The 17,850-nt window shown below is 43.7% G+C and overlaps 1 protein-coding gene across 7 annotated transcripts in view; it reads right to left on the bottom strand.

The window, feature by feature from the left end:
* Positions 1–17,850, bottom strand: part of Atp8a1 (ATPase phospholipid transporting 8A1) — a 224,799-nt gene that overhangs the window by 71,639 nt on the left and 135,310 nt on the right. For all 7 annotated transcript variants that reach the window (XM_036201199.1, XM_036201202.1, XM_036201198.1 and 4 more), the window contains one exon: positions 14,292–14,356. In XM_036201199.1, the coding sequence (XP_036057092.1) occupies positions 14,292–14,356 (65 nt within the window). The remainder of the gene's footprint in view (positions 1–14,291; positions 14,357–17,850) is intronic.

Below are 17,850 nucleotides of genomic sequence, written 5' to 3'. Positions count from 1 at the left end.
GGGTCCAAACACAAGTAAGTACCCAGCTTTATACTTATTCTTGGGAACCTATTCACGTGAGAAGAAAAAGTGATAAAACTATATTATGAAGGGGGTTTTAGTCCCAGAAAGGAAGAACTAATACATAGACATTCTGAACAACACCGACTTCGGGCAATATTTGACAAGGTATTTTTATTCTAGGATGAATGTTCATGTTTCTCCCAAATTCCTACATTGAAATGCTAACTTCTTATGTAATGACATCCTAGGAAGTGGGACCTTCCGGAGGCCATTAGGATACGGAATCGAGACCTTCTGTCTAGGATTTGTGCGTGGCTTTATAATAGACATCCTCTTCCCTCCTGCCACATGAGGATACAGCAAGAGGACACTGTGAACCAGGACATAGGCCCCAATAGACCCCTAGCTGCTGGAACTTCCTGTCTCCAGAATGCTGAGAAATGGATCTTTGTTGCTGAAGCCACCCCATCTGTGGTATCAGTTTTAGAGCAGCCAGACTGAACGAAGACAGTTTTGTTATTCTTGGATTTGTTCTTTTCTCTTATGAACTAAGGGAATGAGTGTACCAGTGGGTTGATGCAGCTTTCATTTTGGTGAGAATGGACTTGAGTTTAGGAAGACAGTACGTCCTACCCCAGTATTAGCAACACAGCGTTTCAAGTTCACTTGCTGTCCTCAGAAAGAGCAAAGTCTAGCCACAGGCTGAATAAAGGTGGAGACTAGCCAAATGAGAAGACTGGCTGGAGGCTGGACCACTATAAAACAGCTCTTCAGAGCCTGTCCCCAGATGAGCACAGATCACTCACCAACACAGAGGAAGGGTGGCTGGCCCAGAGCTCACACAGGCAGCTATGTCAAAGGGAGATGTGAGAAGTTGAGGCTGCCTGTTGGGGCTTACATGCCACTCCAGGGTATTGACAGCATCAAATGGAGTGATGATGTCACACTGTGAAGAACTCATTTCCGGAAGCTAATCATGCTTCATTGTTCGAAGGTCAAGGTTTTCCTCAATCTCAGATAGATACAGAGTATCACATAAGGCCTTCTTTTTCTTTTTCTTTATTATTATGTGTTTTAATTTTATACATCAGCCATGGGTTCCCCTCTCCTCCCTCCTCCTGCCCCCACCCCCACCTTCCCCCCAGCCCCTCCCCTCCATTCCCATGTCCTCCAGGATCAAGACTCCCCTGGGGATTCATTTAAACCTGGTGGATTAAGTACAGGCAGGTCCAGTTCCCCTCCTTCCAGACGGAGCAAAGTGTCCCTGTGTAAGCCCAAGGTTTCAAACAGCCAGCTCATGCACTAAGGACAGGTCCTGGTCCCACAGCCTGGGTGCCTCCCAAACAGATCAAGCTATTCAATTGTCTCACTTATCCAGAGGGCCTGATCCAGCTGGGGGCTCCACAGCCTTTGGTTCATAATTCATGTGCTACATAAGGCCTTCTTACAGAAGGAAAAAGCAGATGTTTTACTTTGAGGAAATTCATAATAATAAAACTTAAAAAAGAGGAAATACTGAATAGCTTCAACCACTAACTCAATAACTGAGGACCTCTAAACGTGTGTGTGTGTGTGTGTGTGTGTGTGTGTGTGTGTGTGTGTGTGAGAGAGAGAGAGAGAGAGAGAGAGAGAGAGAGAGAGAGAGAGAGAGAGAGGGGGGGGGGGGGGGGGGAGATTGATATTTGAGGTGGCGTTAGAGTCCCCTGAGTTGGAGCCTGGCTCTGTCACTTACTGACTCTTTCTTCGGGCAGGATTCACTGGACTCCTGTGAGTCCAGTTTTTTTTTGTTTTTTTGTTTTTTGTTTTTCCTATTCATGAGATTGGGTTAGTGTTAACTCTCCAAAGTGACTGCCATGATGTGGTGTGCTGACTTTCTTATTGTGGAGAGAGTCCCACCCAGTGCTCACTCAGCACAAAGTTGACACCCAAGTTCTTTATCCCGCTCTGGCATCAGGTCCAACACAGGTGCCTATGTGAAGAAGTAGCACCTGCAAACTGTTGAGCTCTGAGGAGCGACAGGAAATCCAGGAGGCTCACTCTGTCCTGGGATCACTCTAAACGTTCTTATGAAGTCTCCCAAGGACAATGTTCCTATCTACCTGTGGCTGCTAAAACTCAACTATCCCAGCACGCCTTCTATTACATAAACATTATCTGGATACATGACTAGCAATGAGAACATCACCTCTTCTCAAATGGCATGCAGCTCCTGGTACATGGTGGGAGGAGAAATATTCATATAATTAATGTCTGTTTTTCCTTAACAATTTTCTGCCTGAGGCAGAACAATCTGATATAGCTCATTTCAAAAATTACAAAGTAAAATGGAGTTTCTCTGTGATGATTTGTATGTTCTTGTATGAGCAACTGAATATATGTTTCCTTAAAATAATTAATGATAAACATAAAACTGGTTTTTCTAGCATATTCTTCAGCTATAGCACTATTAGGGTAATTCTTAGGCACTGAATATTTTTAAGTATGTAGATAAATGTCACCTGGACAGTGGAGGCTTGCTTTACTTTGTATTTAATTTACCATAATTTAAGGGCAAATATTAAAAAGAAAACATATATGAACTTGATATCTAAACATATTTTATTAGCTATTTTGGTGGCATGTTTTATTCTTTCCTACTTTTATGCTCTCCAAATGTTCACACCCTAAAATTGCAAATTAACAGAACATTCCAGGAGCATTTTTAATAACACAGTCTGACTCTATCAAGTATGGACAATGTTAGCACGTTCTTAAAGAGTGAGTTATGACTCCTGTAATAACAACTTGAACAAACCATTGGGTATTACTTATTTTTCTACAATGTGTTACTGATTCAGTGGAACACTGGACATACCAAATACACATACGCAATACATATATCAACTGCTCTTTCGGCTACTGCAGGCTACAGTAAAAGGATATACACTCGAGAGAGGAGAGAAACTACATTTATATACAACTGGTCCGTTTAGTATGCATCCCAGTGAGGAGAGCTAGTGCTCTTTGACAGAGTTTCTGACCGAAACCTTTGGTGTTTCTAAATTCCTGTCCTAAATTAGAATATAATATTTAAAAACATATGTGTATAGAACCAAACCAATATAAAGCAATTTCTCCAAAATGGGTAAGGGCAGACAGAAGGTGAAGTCATTAAAACCACATGGTCAGAGAGGTCCTCCAAAGTAGCTTAGTGGAAGGCAGCCAAACAAATGCATTCCATCAATATATATTGCTAGAGATAATGGAGAGGGGGGAAAGATTTAAAAAAAAAAATCCCATGCTTTGCTGATATACAAATACGGGTTTTCCTGAAGGAGGGTAGATATAAAGCACTGTAGATGAGAAAACAGTCCAATCTCCCAGAGGGGTCATGCCATCTGAGAAAGGTCAAGGGTCACAAAATGGAAACAGGTAAGAGGAGGAAGTTGGAGTGCTGGAAAATTGCACGCAAACCTCAGCAGAGGTTTGCGATTCGGGATCATGATAGGTTCCATAAGGGAGAGAATTCCCTGGGAGGATCGAGTCTCACTTGGGGTACAGAAGTGAGGGAAAGGAGTGTCGAATGTGCAGCCAGCCTGTGCTTTGGTGTCGGGGTCGGGGTCTGCAGCAAAGAGAGATCAATCCAGGAAAAGGAAGAATGAGATGGTGACGCAATTATATAATTTAAATAGTTTTGTGGATAAAGGCTTTTTACCAAAGCCTTCATGGTAATTATTCTAAACCACCACTGAGAGGCTCCTAAACACTTATTTTGAGGTTGGTATTAGATATTCTCCAGTGGTGGCTGCGATTCAAACGCAAAAGGAAGCAAGCATTCTGGGAGGGACTGGGTCGGCAGACATCCAGTCTCTCCTACTGCCTTCAATCCAGCCAGGAAGAGGTCGCTTTGAATATACCACTGGTTTTCTGAAAGTAAGCAATAAGCAAATTACCAAATCAACGGTCTCAAGAAGGTAAGTACTGAGGCCTATGAGCAACTGTTTCCCAGACTCAGAGAAAGAGAATGCTGGACCCGTCTGCTTAGTAATTTCAATTAATGAATGGAGGAATATGGAAGACTCATTATCTGCAGTACTTTCTCAGGGCAGAGCCCAAACACACACTGTTCCTATTATTCTCTGTGTGTCTTAAACAGCTTCTGTGTACAATTCTCACACGGGCAAAACTGAATTCCATGAATTTTCCAGAAGGGCATCCTCTTCTAGCTGCTCTGTGGCCCTGGGGGTGAGTGAAAGATTAATGAAACAAGTTGGAAGATGTGGCAATGATTCCAGGATGCAGAATCCTGTCACTGAGTCATTTTGGCACTAGAGGAGGTATAGTTATTTAAAGATAAAGCCCGATGTGGATAAAAGCACATTCTGGATTTGGAGTAGCAAGAGTGGAAAATCAGGATGCTGTGGTGTCGAGCATGTGAGCGCAAAGGGTCCATCAGTAACATGGTCCCACAGCCCTGGTCCTACCTACAGGAGCACAGAGCAATGCCTCGGGGTACACCTGGCACCTCCCCAGTCCTTTCTCACAGACTGTTGTTTTTAATGTTGTTCTGACCCACCAAAGGTATGGGCAGGAGGGATGGAAAGAAAGCAAAAGACAGAAGTGTGCCCTCAGAAATGTCAACAATTTGTGGGGAGAGCGGCAAGGGAGCGGCCTGGGTAGAAAGCACTTAGCCATAAATTCTAGGTCTCAGGGAAGAGTGCAGATGTTTAGGCGGCGGAATGAGGTAAAGAATATTCAGACTTGGGGGTGGGAGAATTTCTTGAAACAGAGACTCTGTGAATCTGTGAACAATTTGACTCAGGGTTCTGTACACCAGCCGGTCCCGCTGTATCGTGTTTACAAAAGGGGACACATTTAATTCAAACGAGACCAAACAGTGTGTTGGATGAGACTTTTTCAATCACATACTCTTGGCTGCCAGCAGATACGGTCTTAAATTAGAGGCATGGGGAACAGACGATTTGTTCAAACATCATTTTCACTTTTTACTAATGCTTACATTTCTTCCTGGGGGTAAGTAGTGCAACTTACAGGATCTAAACAAGCTCCCTACCACAGGGCATTACAGGAAAGCTCTTGGCGGTAGCTTCAGACAGAGGAACGCCACTAACACCTTAACCTACCATCTTAAGACTTTGCGACCTCGGGCTGGAAGGACTTTGCTAACGGCAAAAGAAACGTCAGTGTTGAAGCACCAACCCAGGCAGTGGATTGAATTCAGTGTGGTTTCAAACCTGTCCAAACTAGTTTTCAAAGCAATACAAAATGTATTGTATTAGACTCAGGAGACATATCAAAACAAAACCTGAAGTAGCTCGCATTTTCCTTTTTTTTTTTTCTCCCTGCTTCCTCTTCTGGAGTCAAGTCAATAACTTGCTTATTCTGGATTTCTTTCAGAAGCCATTTACTGGTGGCTGGTTCCCAAAACAGTGAGGTTTGTCTGCATAAAACATGTAAGTCAATCTTAAAAGGGTGTAGATGACAACTTCAGCATTTATATCCGGAATGTCCAATATGTTATAGTAGAAATTTTCAGTGTTAGAAAGTGAAATGTCTCTAGAAAAAAATTAGCAATTCCTGAAGGGTTTTCTTTTACCAAGGTGTTGGAAAAAATATTTCTTTAATGCTTGTTAACTTAATCTCCAATGTGGCCAACAATTCATTTTCAGTAAAATATATCAGAGAGGAAATGCCGGAATCCATAATCAAACTTATGGCAGGTTTGGGGCCACATTCCCCAGTTAGATAGAGAGGGGAAGCAATTTCAGAGCAAGGGAGCCGTGCAAAGTTATCTCTTGTGGCAGCTGGCAATGAAGAACGCTCCTCTCCCACGAACAACAATGAGAAGAAATCCTAACAGTGAAGACTGTCATCATGGTATTTCCGGGGTGCTTACCAAGGCAGGGTACAAAACCAGGGGAAGATTAAGGAAACAAGGGATGAGAAGATGCCCCCCACCTTTTAGCCTGACTGAAGCCTCTCACCAGCTAGGTATGAGACATTCAAATTCAATTAACACTGCTGTGAGAGTTGCCGATCTGGAGAGTGTTCTTTAGACTGATTTCCAAGTAAGATTGTTAAGGTAGCAATGCACTATGCGTAACGTCTAAGAGTCCACTACCTTCCTCCTTTCCTAACTGTAAAGCCGCATATACCTACTAGAAATCTCATATAAACTCCATTTCTAGTAAAGCGAATTAAAAAAAGAAAAAAAGAAAACCACAGCAACGAAAACTATAAAACACCTGAATCTCCTTGTGGAACTCCTGGAACTCACGGAGGACCTTTTGCAGATTGTGACCCTGTCCAAAGCGCCCCCGAACACCCACATAATCTCACTGACTGAAAAGGAGGGGGCAAGACAGGGAGACATCTCAGCACCTCTCTGAGATGTACCCCAAGAGCCAAACCGTCTCATGGCTACGGCCAACATACTGAAGGGCGACCCTCTTGTGACGCCCACACCAATGCTCGAGCGTGGAGCGTGTCTTCTTTTCCTAGCATCTCTCTCTTCCCATGAACTCATGCTCAAATCCCCACTGAAATCTCACCCTAACCCCCCACTCTGACTTTACTGTCTCCTCCTGAAGTTCTCCTCTGTGGCAAGCCCAGAGTCTCAGTTATACCCGAGTGGAAGTCTTGAGAGGCCTCCAGGCCGCGGCAGGGGGAGGCAGCAGCGCACAGCCACCTCTGGCTCGCACACGGTTGCCAGCACTTGCTCTATGCTAGCCACTGTGTTTAGTAGTTAACAGGCACTGTTTTGTTTAATCCTCATAATAGCCTGTCTAGGAGACAGATATTTTTATGACTTTTGTTTCGCAAATGTGGCAGCTGAAGGCAAGGGGAAAAATTTATATATTATGCTCTGGAGTCAAATAATTAAGCCCGCAGAATCACCTACCTGTCTGTGACTGGCCTAGAGTCCCTTTCTAGATTCCCTCAGCCGTAAAAGAGGCCTAAGAGTATCTGCCTACTAGGATTTTTCAGGTGAAAACAGGATTTTGTTGTTCAGTCCTCACTCTTGCACCTGGTACAAAAGAGACTTTTTTGTTTGTTTGTTTGTTTTTGTTTTTGTTTTTTTTTCCAAGACATGGTTTCTCTGTGTAGCTTTGGAGCCTGTCCTGGAACTCACTCTGTAGACCAGGCTGGCCTCCAACTCACAGAGATCCGCCTGCCTCTGCCTCCCGAGTGCTGGGATTACAGGCGTGCGCCACCACTGCTCGGCTGAGATGTTGTTTAATAACTACAAGCCATGGATCTTTTTTCTGAGTAGAACAGCGATGCACGGAATCCTGTGGAAGCACAAGAGTTCCCTTCACACAGCCTCACGGCTGGAATGTAAACTATTCCTCAGAGGCTCGTGTTTTGAGTGCTCGCCCTCCAGGAGAAAGAGCTGTTTTGGCAGGTGGTAGAACTTCCGGAACATGGTAACTAGCTGGCAGATGTATGTCACCAGGGGCAGGCCTCTGAGTGGTAAAGCCTGGCCCAGTTTCCAGTCCTACTCTTTGCTTCCTGTTCTACCAAGGTTCGAGGAGAAGCCGCGTCATCTTGCATACATGGATTCCGCCACACTGTCACACTGTATGCTGTGATAGACTGAAGTCCGAGGTAAATGAGTCCCCTCCCTTGGGGTTTTCTGTCTGTTTTTTTTTTTTTTTTTTGTCATGGCCTGGAGTAAAGCAACCCGTCTGCACAGAAAGTCAGCAAATTACATTTTCTTAGGGGACAGATGATACATAGCTTCCCACAACACCAGGCGGGTTGTCTTGATGTGAACGTCCATAACAGTAGGGATAGTCTAGAAAAACCACTCCTACATGAACAGAGCTGAGTGGGGCTGGTTAGGAACTTGGAAATGCAGGAGCCTTTGACTGTGAGCGGAGAGAATTTATTTCTCTGAACATCAATCTTGTTAACTGAATCAATGAATAGAGGCCATCTCTCCAGCTGTTCCCCAAGGGGAAGCCAGACAGCAGAAAGGGGGCTACCTTAGAATAGGAATGTACGATCTACGCCTTCCTCCCGGAGAGCCCACAGATTCCTCTTACACAAGAGATGCTAGACGCATGTAAGGCGAAGGAGGGGCACAGGAGACCCAAAGAATGATGGGCTTGGAAGTTACAAGTGGCTTCAAACATAACAGTCTCCAACCTACCCTAGGTCTGTCAGGTGAAACGGAGGTGCAGTTTGGAGCTATTGCAATGAGACATGTCTTCAAGATTTTTCTAATCATGCAAAAACTTAGATCCAAGCTATCAAACCAGGGGCTGGAGAGATGGCTTAGCAGTTCAGAGCACATGCTGTTCTTCCAGAGGGTACAGGTTTGATTCCTAGCAGCCATATCAAGCAGAGCATAGCTGTAACTCCAGCTCCAGGGGACCTGACACTTTTGGCCTCCACAGGCAATGGTGCCCATGTACACACACAGACTTATATACATAATTACAAATAATAAAATAAATCTTAAAGATAAAAAAAAAAATCTACCCAACAACTACAAAAATAACAATAACAAACAAATGCTGGACCACCTAGAAATATCTCTAGAGATCCACAGTGCTGCCATACCAAAAAGGACTTGAGTAAGCTCACAATTACCTTTCTTAACCTAACATAAACCTAGTCTTTCCCTAACAATTTTCAGTAATTTTGAGAGACTTTAATTAGAAGTTGGGAAGTAAAAATAGGTCACAGTGTAAGATTCCTAAGTTCTTGCCTCACAGTTTAAAATGCTTCCAGTTTTAACATATTTTGAATAAATTATTTTTCAATAGACTGAAGGATTTACAGGAAATATAAAAAGAATGTACTGGATGAGTCAGTAAACAAGTGAGATGTTCCTGAGAGGTTTGTAGGATCATTCCTGGGCACTGGGTGGGGTTAGGGGAAAAGCCTATTTCCATGAGCCCAGCATATTGAAATTCCTGACTCTGTTGACAAAAATGCTGCCCAGCAGGAGCATAATCAGGATCCCTAAGAGAGTGGGTCCAAAGAAACATGATAAAAATCATACAAATTATGGAAAGGATCTGTTGATTACCTAATAGGTTTTGATCAGCTTCATATGTCTTTTAATGATGCTTACCCATGAAATTCTTTTCTTTCTTTGTATGTGTGGCATATGCACATGTGTTCTCTCTCTCTCTCTCTCTCTCTCTCTCTCTCTCTCTCTCGTGTGTGTGTGTGTGTGTGTGTGTGTGTGTGTGTGTGTGTGTGTGTGTGTGTGTGTAAGCTGGAGGTCAATATTTAGACAGTTTTTTCTATTTCTCTCCTACTTATTTCTTGAGACAGGGTTTCTCTTCTTATTTGTTGAGACAAGGTCTCTCACTGAACCTGGGTCTTGCCAGGTCAGCTAGGCTTGCTGGCCAGAAAGTTCCTTGAATCTGTATTTCTTTTCCTCTAGGGTTAAAGACATGTGCCACCATGATGGCTTTTAGGTAGATGTTGGAGACTTAAACAGAGGTATGGACCTGTGTGTGCAGCAAGTGTATTATCCACTGTGGCATTTCCACAACCTGTAATTCTTATTTTTAAATTAAAAAAGCTCAACAAGTCTTTCTGCCTAAGATGCCTTCATTGTCACCAAGAATGTGGGAGTAAGTGGAGGTTGGCGAGCCTGCCAGGTTCCCAATCAGGTCTGAAGAGTGAGACACTGAGTGCGCATGTCTTCAACTGCTTGTATGCATTTATTTAAAGGTTTTTAAAATGGCCAGAAAGTTTGTTTTTCTGTGTGTGTGTGTGTGTGTGTGTGTGTGTGTGTGTGTGTGTGTGTGTATGTGTGTGTGTTTCAGGAAGGTTATTGACACCGAAACTCAGGAGATAGCAGGAAAGCCCAGTGACGCTTTTTGGACAATCTATTTTCTGGGAGACAAATGTCTCCTTTATCAGAATCACCAGAAGTAACTTTCCCTTCTTTTCAGAAATAGGATCTTCCTATGTAGCTCAGGCTAGCCTCCAACTTGTTATCCTCCTGCCTCTGCCTCCTGAGTGCCGAGATTACAGGCGTGTGCTGCTGTGCCAACTGCAGAAAGGAGATGTTTTCAAAATATAATTCTTTATAACGATGTAACAGGAGACCTAGCTCTTCCACTTTAACATTAGTTTGGTAGAAAACTTGGGCAGTGTATACAGCAATATGTATCACTCATATGAAAGATGGCCTGCAGCCAGAACTTACTACCTTCTGAAAAATACTAAAGGTGGGAAATGATACACTTTTATAAAAATGTGCATTAAGCAAAACCAGAAAGCTATTGGAATAGTCCTCTCTACCACGTTTCATAACATCTTTTTGCTGTTCCGAGGACTATGTTCACCACACCAATGCTCTGCCCAAGGTAACAGTCTCATTACATATAGACAGCTAGACGATGACTCCAAGAAGCTGATTTCAGTGTCTAAGGCCCCCACTGTGCTGTTTCAGAGGATGATCCCAATGCACCCGATAAGTCACACATTCATAATTTCATTCCTGAGACAGTTCTGTTCCTCAGTTTATTACTTGTTAATTGTTCTTTGTGTCCATGGACCGATCACCTCACACCTTGCTATCTATCAGTACAGTCTGAATACAGACAGGTTGTTTTTCAGTCCCTCTGCAATGGGAAATACAAATAATGATTTATCTACAGGCCTTCTAGCAATTCTCAGGATTTGCCTGAACTCTGAGCCTCACGCTTTTATGAGGGATCAGAAAGGCACTGTGCAAAGTGATGCTTCGTCTCCTGGTGGGAAACAAATGAGTTCATCCCAGGAGGTCTGACCTCAGACAGCCAGATTTGTAAATCCACTCCTCAGCTCCCAGTGAGAAAAACCTTCCCCAGACATTGCTTGGAAGACTGGCAGCTAAGCACAGGCAGGTAAATGAGTGTTAATCCAATGAGCCACAGTGTCTGGCTCCTACCCTGAACTACTTGAATTCATAAGGAGGCTTCAGATATGATGAATTACCTCAAATTGAAAACCGATGCACATTTTTTTTTAAAGGAAGCCCTTAATTTAAAATTACGTGATGACTCACTGCTCAGGTATCTATGCAGTATTTACTATGTGTTAGGCAATTTACTGGGCACTGGAAGGATAAGCCAGAGCAGTCCCTGCTCTCAGTGAAATTATGTGTTCCCAGAGTCTCTTCTCTCTTATTTCTTAGAAAAAGATAGTGAAAGTACCTTTGAAGTGTTTCTCAATTTGAGATACCACCTGAGAAATCTAATAATGAAGACATCACCACTGTCTTAACAATATAGTATGCATACTGATGGGTTTTATCTGTTTGACATAAACCTACACACACCCGGGAAGAGGGATTTTTGGCTGAGGAACTGCCTACATCAGATTAGCCTCTGGCTATGTCTATGGGGACATTTTCTTAGTTGTTAATTGCTGTAGGAAGACCCAGCCCATTGTGGGCAGGTGCCATCCCTAAACATACGGGCCTCAGCTATACGACAAAGGTAGCTAGCTGAGCAAGCCATGAGGAATCAGCTAGTAAGCAGTGTGCCTCCAGTTCCTGCCTGGAGTTCCCACCCTGGCTTCCCTTGATGATGGACTGTAACCTATTAGCCAAATAAACTCTCTCCTCCCAAGACGCTTTCGGTCATGGTGCTTATCGCGGAGAGAGAAGGCGAACTGGGACACTGTATACTGAAGGTTTTGATATGTCACCTTCTCCCTTCAGCCTATTACAGTGCTTGGTATCTAAGACACTTAAAGCAATGCTTACCTGAGAAACAGAGGAAAATGACAGAGCATAATAAAATAAAGGCAGGCACGCTGCCACACGCTCCAGAAGGGAAAAGCCTAACTCCAGAAGCAAGCAATGAAACACACTTGCTTTTTGGCATTCAGTCCCACTGGTTCTAGGATCCTGATCCTCCTGGTGTTAGAGCAACTGTTCACCACTGTGGCCCAGGGAACTGAAAAAGCCCAGACCCCAGCAGGCAGGTGGAACATTCATCCCCCCCACCCCCAATGCTATGAGCAGCGTGTGTGTAATACCGTTTGGGCCATTCCCTGGGGCTCCTTTTCCAGGGACAAGTCTTGGAGCTGTTCCTACACCCTATCCTTGGTGGCACTGGGTTTCCTTCCTCCCCTTATTTTGATCTTTTACATAAGATCCATGCCTCCCTGCCCTTCCAAACATGTCTCTCCACCATCGCTCTAATATGCATGAGGTTGAGGAAGGTGCTCTTTATTCTGTATTGCTATGCTCTCTAACCTGACCCAGTTTGCCCTGCTTGGTCCGAGATCTCCGGAGCTCTAACCTTGTCACTTCTTTCTAGGTGCCTTACAAGTCCCAAGTCACAGCAAAGAATTAAGTGGCTTCACATGTGCATCACACAGGCTAAGACATAGCAACTGCAAAAAGGCAACCCATAAAATGCAAAAAGCAGTATGCAGAGTGTGGGGGATGATTTTCTTAAAGTTTGCTTTTAGATGTATTTGTTTTATGCAATATACGTATTTTGCCTCCAGGTATGTAAAGCATTGGATCCTTAGGAACTGGAGTTAGGGGTGGCTGTAAACTACCACGTGGGTGCTGGAACTGAACCTGGGTCCTCTCTGCAAGAGCTCTTAACTGTATCATTTGTTTTAAACAAACAGTAAGGAGTATGGACTAGTGAGAAAGTTCAGTGAGTAAGAGCACTTGCTGCCCAAGCCTGCTGACCTGAGTTCGATCCCTGGAACCCAGGTGGTAGAAGGGCAGAACTGACTCTTGAAAGTTGCCCTCTGACCTCCACATCCATGCCATGGCATGTGTGTGCACACACATTCAATAAATGAAGAAGTGTAAAACAACAACAGCAACAAGAACAAAAAACCCAACTTGAGTTTGCACATGGAGAAACATCCGTCAGCTATAGAAGAGCTCTCTGGTTAAAGACACAAGTGGTAAGATAAAATTTAGATGCAAACACAGGTGGTCCCCTTTCTACGATCTGTACTGTTCCCTGGAACTGAAAATCCACACACATGCATCTACTTACTCCAACAACACTCTTCAACAAGTTGTAGACTTATGGTCAAGGTCAATGTTCTCTTTTCCGTTCTCCAAGTATGGCTTGATCTTCACTGCAAGGACCTTCTGCTTCAAGTATTCTTCCTCACTCAATGACTCACCTCTACCAGATTAACTATTATTTTTATGAAAACACCCTAACATGTCCTGGAAGCCCCATCACAGACAGCTTCCTCACCTACATATCTGTTTGGTGCTGTTATTCGGGGACCTTTACTTCACTCCTTATGTGTCGGCTTTTGGAGGGCAGGGCTCACGTGGCCTTTGTTCATGAGATACTATCTTGGCTTTGGCAACCCAAAGCAAATGGACAGGAAGGTGGGGAAACTGCAGAAGGGTGTATGATGCAGAGCCATGATGATACTGCTGCAAAACCACACACCACTACAGGCTGTTCAAAGATCTCACAAGAAAAGGAAAAAGTATCAGGGTTTGAGGATGAGGAATTAAAACATTTGCAATCAGGTCATCTTTCAGAGAATTTCTGTCCCACAGCCAACTTCTAAGCATTCTCCCCAGTGACTTCTTCACCATCTCTCAACACAGACGGCCGGCCAGCCTTGCAGCTTCACCCAAATCCCTGACCACCAATGCTCTCTCTGCTGCTTGCGTCACCATGACTATTTTAAGCAGGTGCCAAATCATCACCTCCCCTGTTTTGTCTTCCACCTGAAATTACAGTGGATATTTGCAGAGTCAAGGGAGCCACCTTGCTTTAAAGTATTTGCAGGTCAGTTGTCCTACATATTAGTCTGCTAAGTATTTCATCCTAGTAGTTAGGGCATCAAACAAAAACAAAAACAAAAACAAACAAACAACAACAACAACCCCCCCCAACCCCCAAAAAACAACCTCATATAAACAAACAATAAGAGCTCTTTCATAGCAGGCACGGTTATTTCGTATCAGCTTAGCCTAACTTTCAAAAAGTCTTTAAAACAGAAATATGTATTAACATTGGAAGCTAACTAAATGCAAGATTTTATATGAGTGAGACACAGGCCATCAGCAACCCACTGGCCCAGGGTTTTTTGTGAAGCAGCTTTTCTGTTTTCTAACACTAAGGAAATGAGACAGCAATTTCTTTTAGCTAACATGTGTGTAAAATGTGAGTGAGTTCACATTAATGTTGTTCAGAGTTGTACGCACAGTTAACACAGAACGATGGTGATAGAGTACACGTTATCTTTTAACCTCACGCCAATGAAGTGTTTCCACAGATATCTGATATAGGAAAGGGAAGAAGGAGACAAAGAACATAGTCACTTACATCAAGAGAGCCTTCATTTATAACGATCATTCCCATGTTCTTCTTCAGAAGTCTACAGGAGTGTCCTAGGGACACACAAGAAATAGGCACCATTAATTCTTCTGGAAAGAAGCGAAGCTGGAAAGCAATGGAATGATCAAACACCGGAAGAGGACTCTTATGGACAGGGAAGGGTATGGGTTGTTTTCCTGACGAATAGGAAGTTAAAAATGAAATATTCTTGTTGACCATTAGGAGGGGTGTGAGGTAAGGACATCATTTATAGCTGCCTCCATAAGCAATATGGCACAATTGTGTTTAGTGTCTCCACATCCTGAAAGCAGCCAAGCATATGCATTGTATCCTTTGTGATGGCCGATATGGAAGTAAGGCTGGCCAGTGGATATGTGCAGGAGGGTGGATCATTCTCTTGGACCTGCTGGCCCCCATGATCTCCCTGTCCTGGAGGGTCGTGGCATCATTTTCTTGCCCTTCTTTCTCTTACTTTGTTGTACTCCCTCCGTGACAAAGGCACTTCTGTATTAAATCCATGTCTGCCTATTCTATTGGCTTGATACAGTTGGTATAGCTGAAGAAACACAGGCAACCCTACCTGATTCATCTCACACTAACAAAAAACGATAACAGTGTCATTGACACTCATTGCCTCTGAAATCCCAGTGCCTTGCTCGGCCACCATCAGAGAAGCTTCCTTCTGCAGCCGATGGGAACCCATACAGAGACCCACAGCCAGACATTATGCAGAGGAGAGACCTTGGAACACTGAGCTCGAAATGGGATGCCTCCACTAAATCCCTTGGAAAGAGGAGGCAGAAAGAGTGTAAAAGCCAGAGGGGATGGAGGACACCCAGGAAACAAGGCCCTCTAAAGCAACAGGATCCATGTGCGGGTGAACTCACAGAGACTGAGGCAGCCTGTACAGGCTCTATACCTGTCTGTCAGTCCTAGAGCTGAAAGGAGAGTGGACACCTGCCCCCATCTTAACCCAGAAACTAGCTCCAATTGGTAGCTGCTTGTAAATAAAACTTAAGTTTTCTCCAGGGGGAAAAAAACCTTGCATAGTGTCATGTCAGGGCTTATGCATGTTTTTAATGATATATATTTCTCTCTCTTTACCCTACAGGTCCTTTATGCATATATTATTGCTTCCAGTTTAGTGTTTTCATGGGTTTCCTGAGTGCGCGAAGGAGTGGGTCTCTGCTTCTCTATTTTTTGTACCCTCTCTTGGGCTCTTTTCCTTCTGTTTGTTTTGTCCTATTTCAAGGTGTTAGTTTTTCTTTTATCTTATTTTATTATCATCCCCAGAAGGCTGTTTTCTAATGAGGGACAGAAAGGGGCTGGATCCAGAAGGGAGAACAGGTAGGGAAGAACTGGGAGGGGTAGAGGGAAGGGAAACTGTGATCAGGATATATCATGTGAGAAAAATTCTGTTTTTAATAAAAGGAAAGAAATTGAAAGCCACCATTACACCCCCCTGGATCAATGTGGCAGCATTCTCACTGGCTACTCTGCTTTCATGTCACCGCTGTCGCTGTGGCACACAGTCTGTGTCCACAGGAAACGCATCACGTCTTTCCCTCTGGAGTAGCATCCTGTGTGTTCCCTGGACACTAAGAGCAAACCCGGAGGCTCTTCAAGGCCTGGCGCTGCTGTCCTGTCTGGCTCCTACATGCTGTCTCTGCAACAGACAACAACTGCTGCCTTGTCACCCATAGCAAACCCCTCCTCTGAGGTCTGTCCTTCCCGATTTCCCTCTGTGCAGTGCCCTATCTCCTCCCATATGACGTGTGTGTGTGTGTGTGTGTGTGTGTGTGTGTGTGTGTGTGTGTGCACATGCATGTATGCACATGTATGCGGGGCCAGAGGCTGAATGTGAGTGCCATTCCTCAACTGCCATCTACCTTCTTTTGTTGAGACAGCGTCCTTCGCTGGTTTGGAGCTCACCCAGTAGGCCAGGCTGAGTCTGTGCCTGCCCACCTGTCACTGGGATTACAAACATACACTGGCTGTTTTATGTGGGTTCTTGTGGGGCAAGCACTGACACAGTCCTATCCCTAGCCCCTTGACATTATTTTAAAATAGTAATCATTGCTTTCTAAAATGCTCTGTGTAGCAATTATCTATATTGTTCTAGTATTAAGTGAAACTCGAGAGTCAGATATCAGGGTAAAATTCCAATTGATCCGAGAAGCAGCAGAGAAGCGACCAGTAACCTCCTTTCTCTCCTTCCTCAATCCAAAAGAGCCATGAATCTTTCTAAGCCCCTCCCTACTACTTCCTGTGTCTCTCTATACCCTGTGTCCTCCAAACTCTCTATGGCTAATTCTGGTCAGCCGGAAGCTAACTCCGCCCTCTGATTCAAGGTAAAATTTATTGGCAGTCCCAGGAATGTCAGAGTGCAATCAAAATATCCTACAACAGCTTTGCACTTTTCTAATTAGTTGTCTGTTTCCCTGACTTCAGCTCACAAGACAGATATTTGGTTTCTTCTGTCCCCTACCTTTTCTTGCACTTAACTGGAGCCAGGTATTGTAGACACAATAGACATTATGGCCATCGCCTGGATGAATGAACCCTCTCTACCATTTCCTGGGAACAATCAGGGCCCAATAGCTTTACAGTTTAAATGTCACTTTTGTAAGAAAAACATGTATGGACTAAGAAAAATAAGTACTACACAGGGTTTTCTCTTTTATGACTTGAAAGTGTGTGTGTGTGTGTGTGTGTGTGTGTGTGTGTGTGTGTGTGTGTGTAGGTCATGAAACTAGAAAGGGGCCATGAGAAGCAAGGAAGTAGTCTTGAGAAGGTGGAAAGAGAGTAATGGACCCTTGTGATCAGAAAGTAGACCGGGCATACTATCTGGGGGAGGAGGGAACCAGTGGAGGGGCAGGAATCACAGGAGGGCAGAGGAACAGCTGAGAACAAAGGAAGAAATCTAAGTATGAGAAGGCACAATTAAATCCATTGCTTGTATGCTAACCTAAAAGTCAATAAATCTCTATTAAATTACACAGACTTTGTGATGGCTATTCCTGGTTGTCAACTTGACTACATCTGGAATTAATTAAAACCCATGGAGTTGGGTACACCTGTGAGGGATTTTTTTCTTGATTAAATCATTTGAAGTGGGAAGATCCATGTTTAATATGGATCTTTTGAGGTAGGAAGATCCACCTTTAATCTAGGCCACGCTGTCTGTTGGTAGCTTAGATGAAGGACATGGAAGAAGGAAGCTTTTTGCCTGCTTGCTTTCACCCTTGCTAGCAATTCAGTCCTTCACCGGCATTAGAGCCTACTTCTTTGGGATTCTGGGATATACCGAAGATCAGCTGAAGCATCCAGTTTTGTGGACTGAACAATTACTGAATTCTTGGAGTCTCCATTGGTAGACAGCCATTGTTAGACTAGTTGCACCACAGCCTGTAAACCATTCTAATAAATTCCATATATCTATATCTATATATCTGTATCTATATATCTAGAGGAATAAAACTTGTAGAATGAATATATATAAGAATTTATTATATCACACATATATATATATAAAATTAGAGAAGTT

The sequence above is a fragment of the Onychomys torridus genome, chromosome 10, assembly GCF_903995425.1.
Source record: "Onychomys torridus chromosome 10, mOncTor1.1, whole genome shotgun sequence".
NCBI classification, from domain to species: domain Eukaryota; kingdom Metazoa; phylum Chordata; class Mammalia; order Rodentia; family Cricetidae; genus Onychomys; species Onychomys torridus.
Note: the sequence above shows the minus strand (reverse complement) of the source record. Positions and strands in the feature narration are given on the sequence as shown.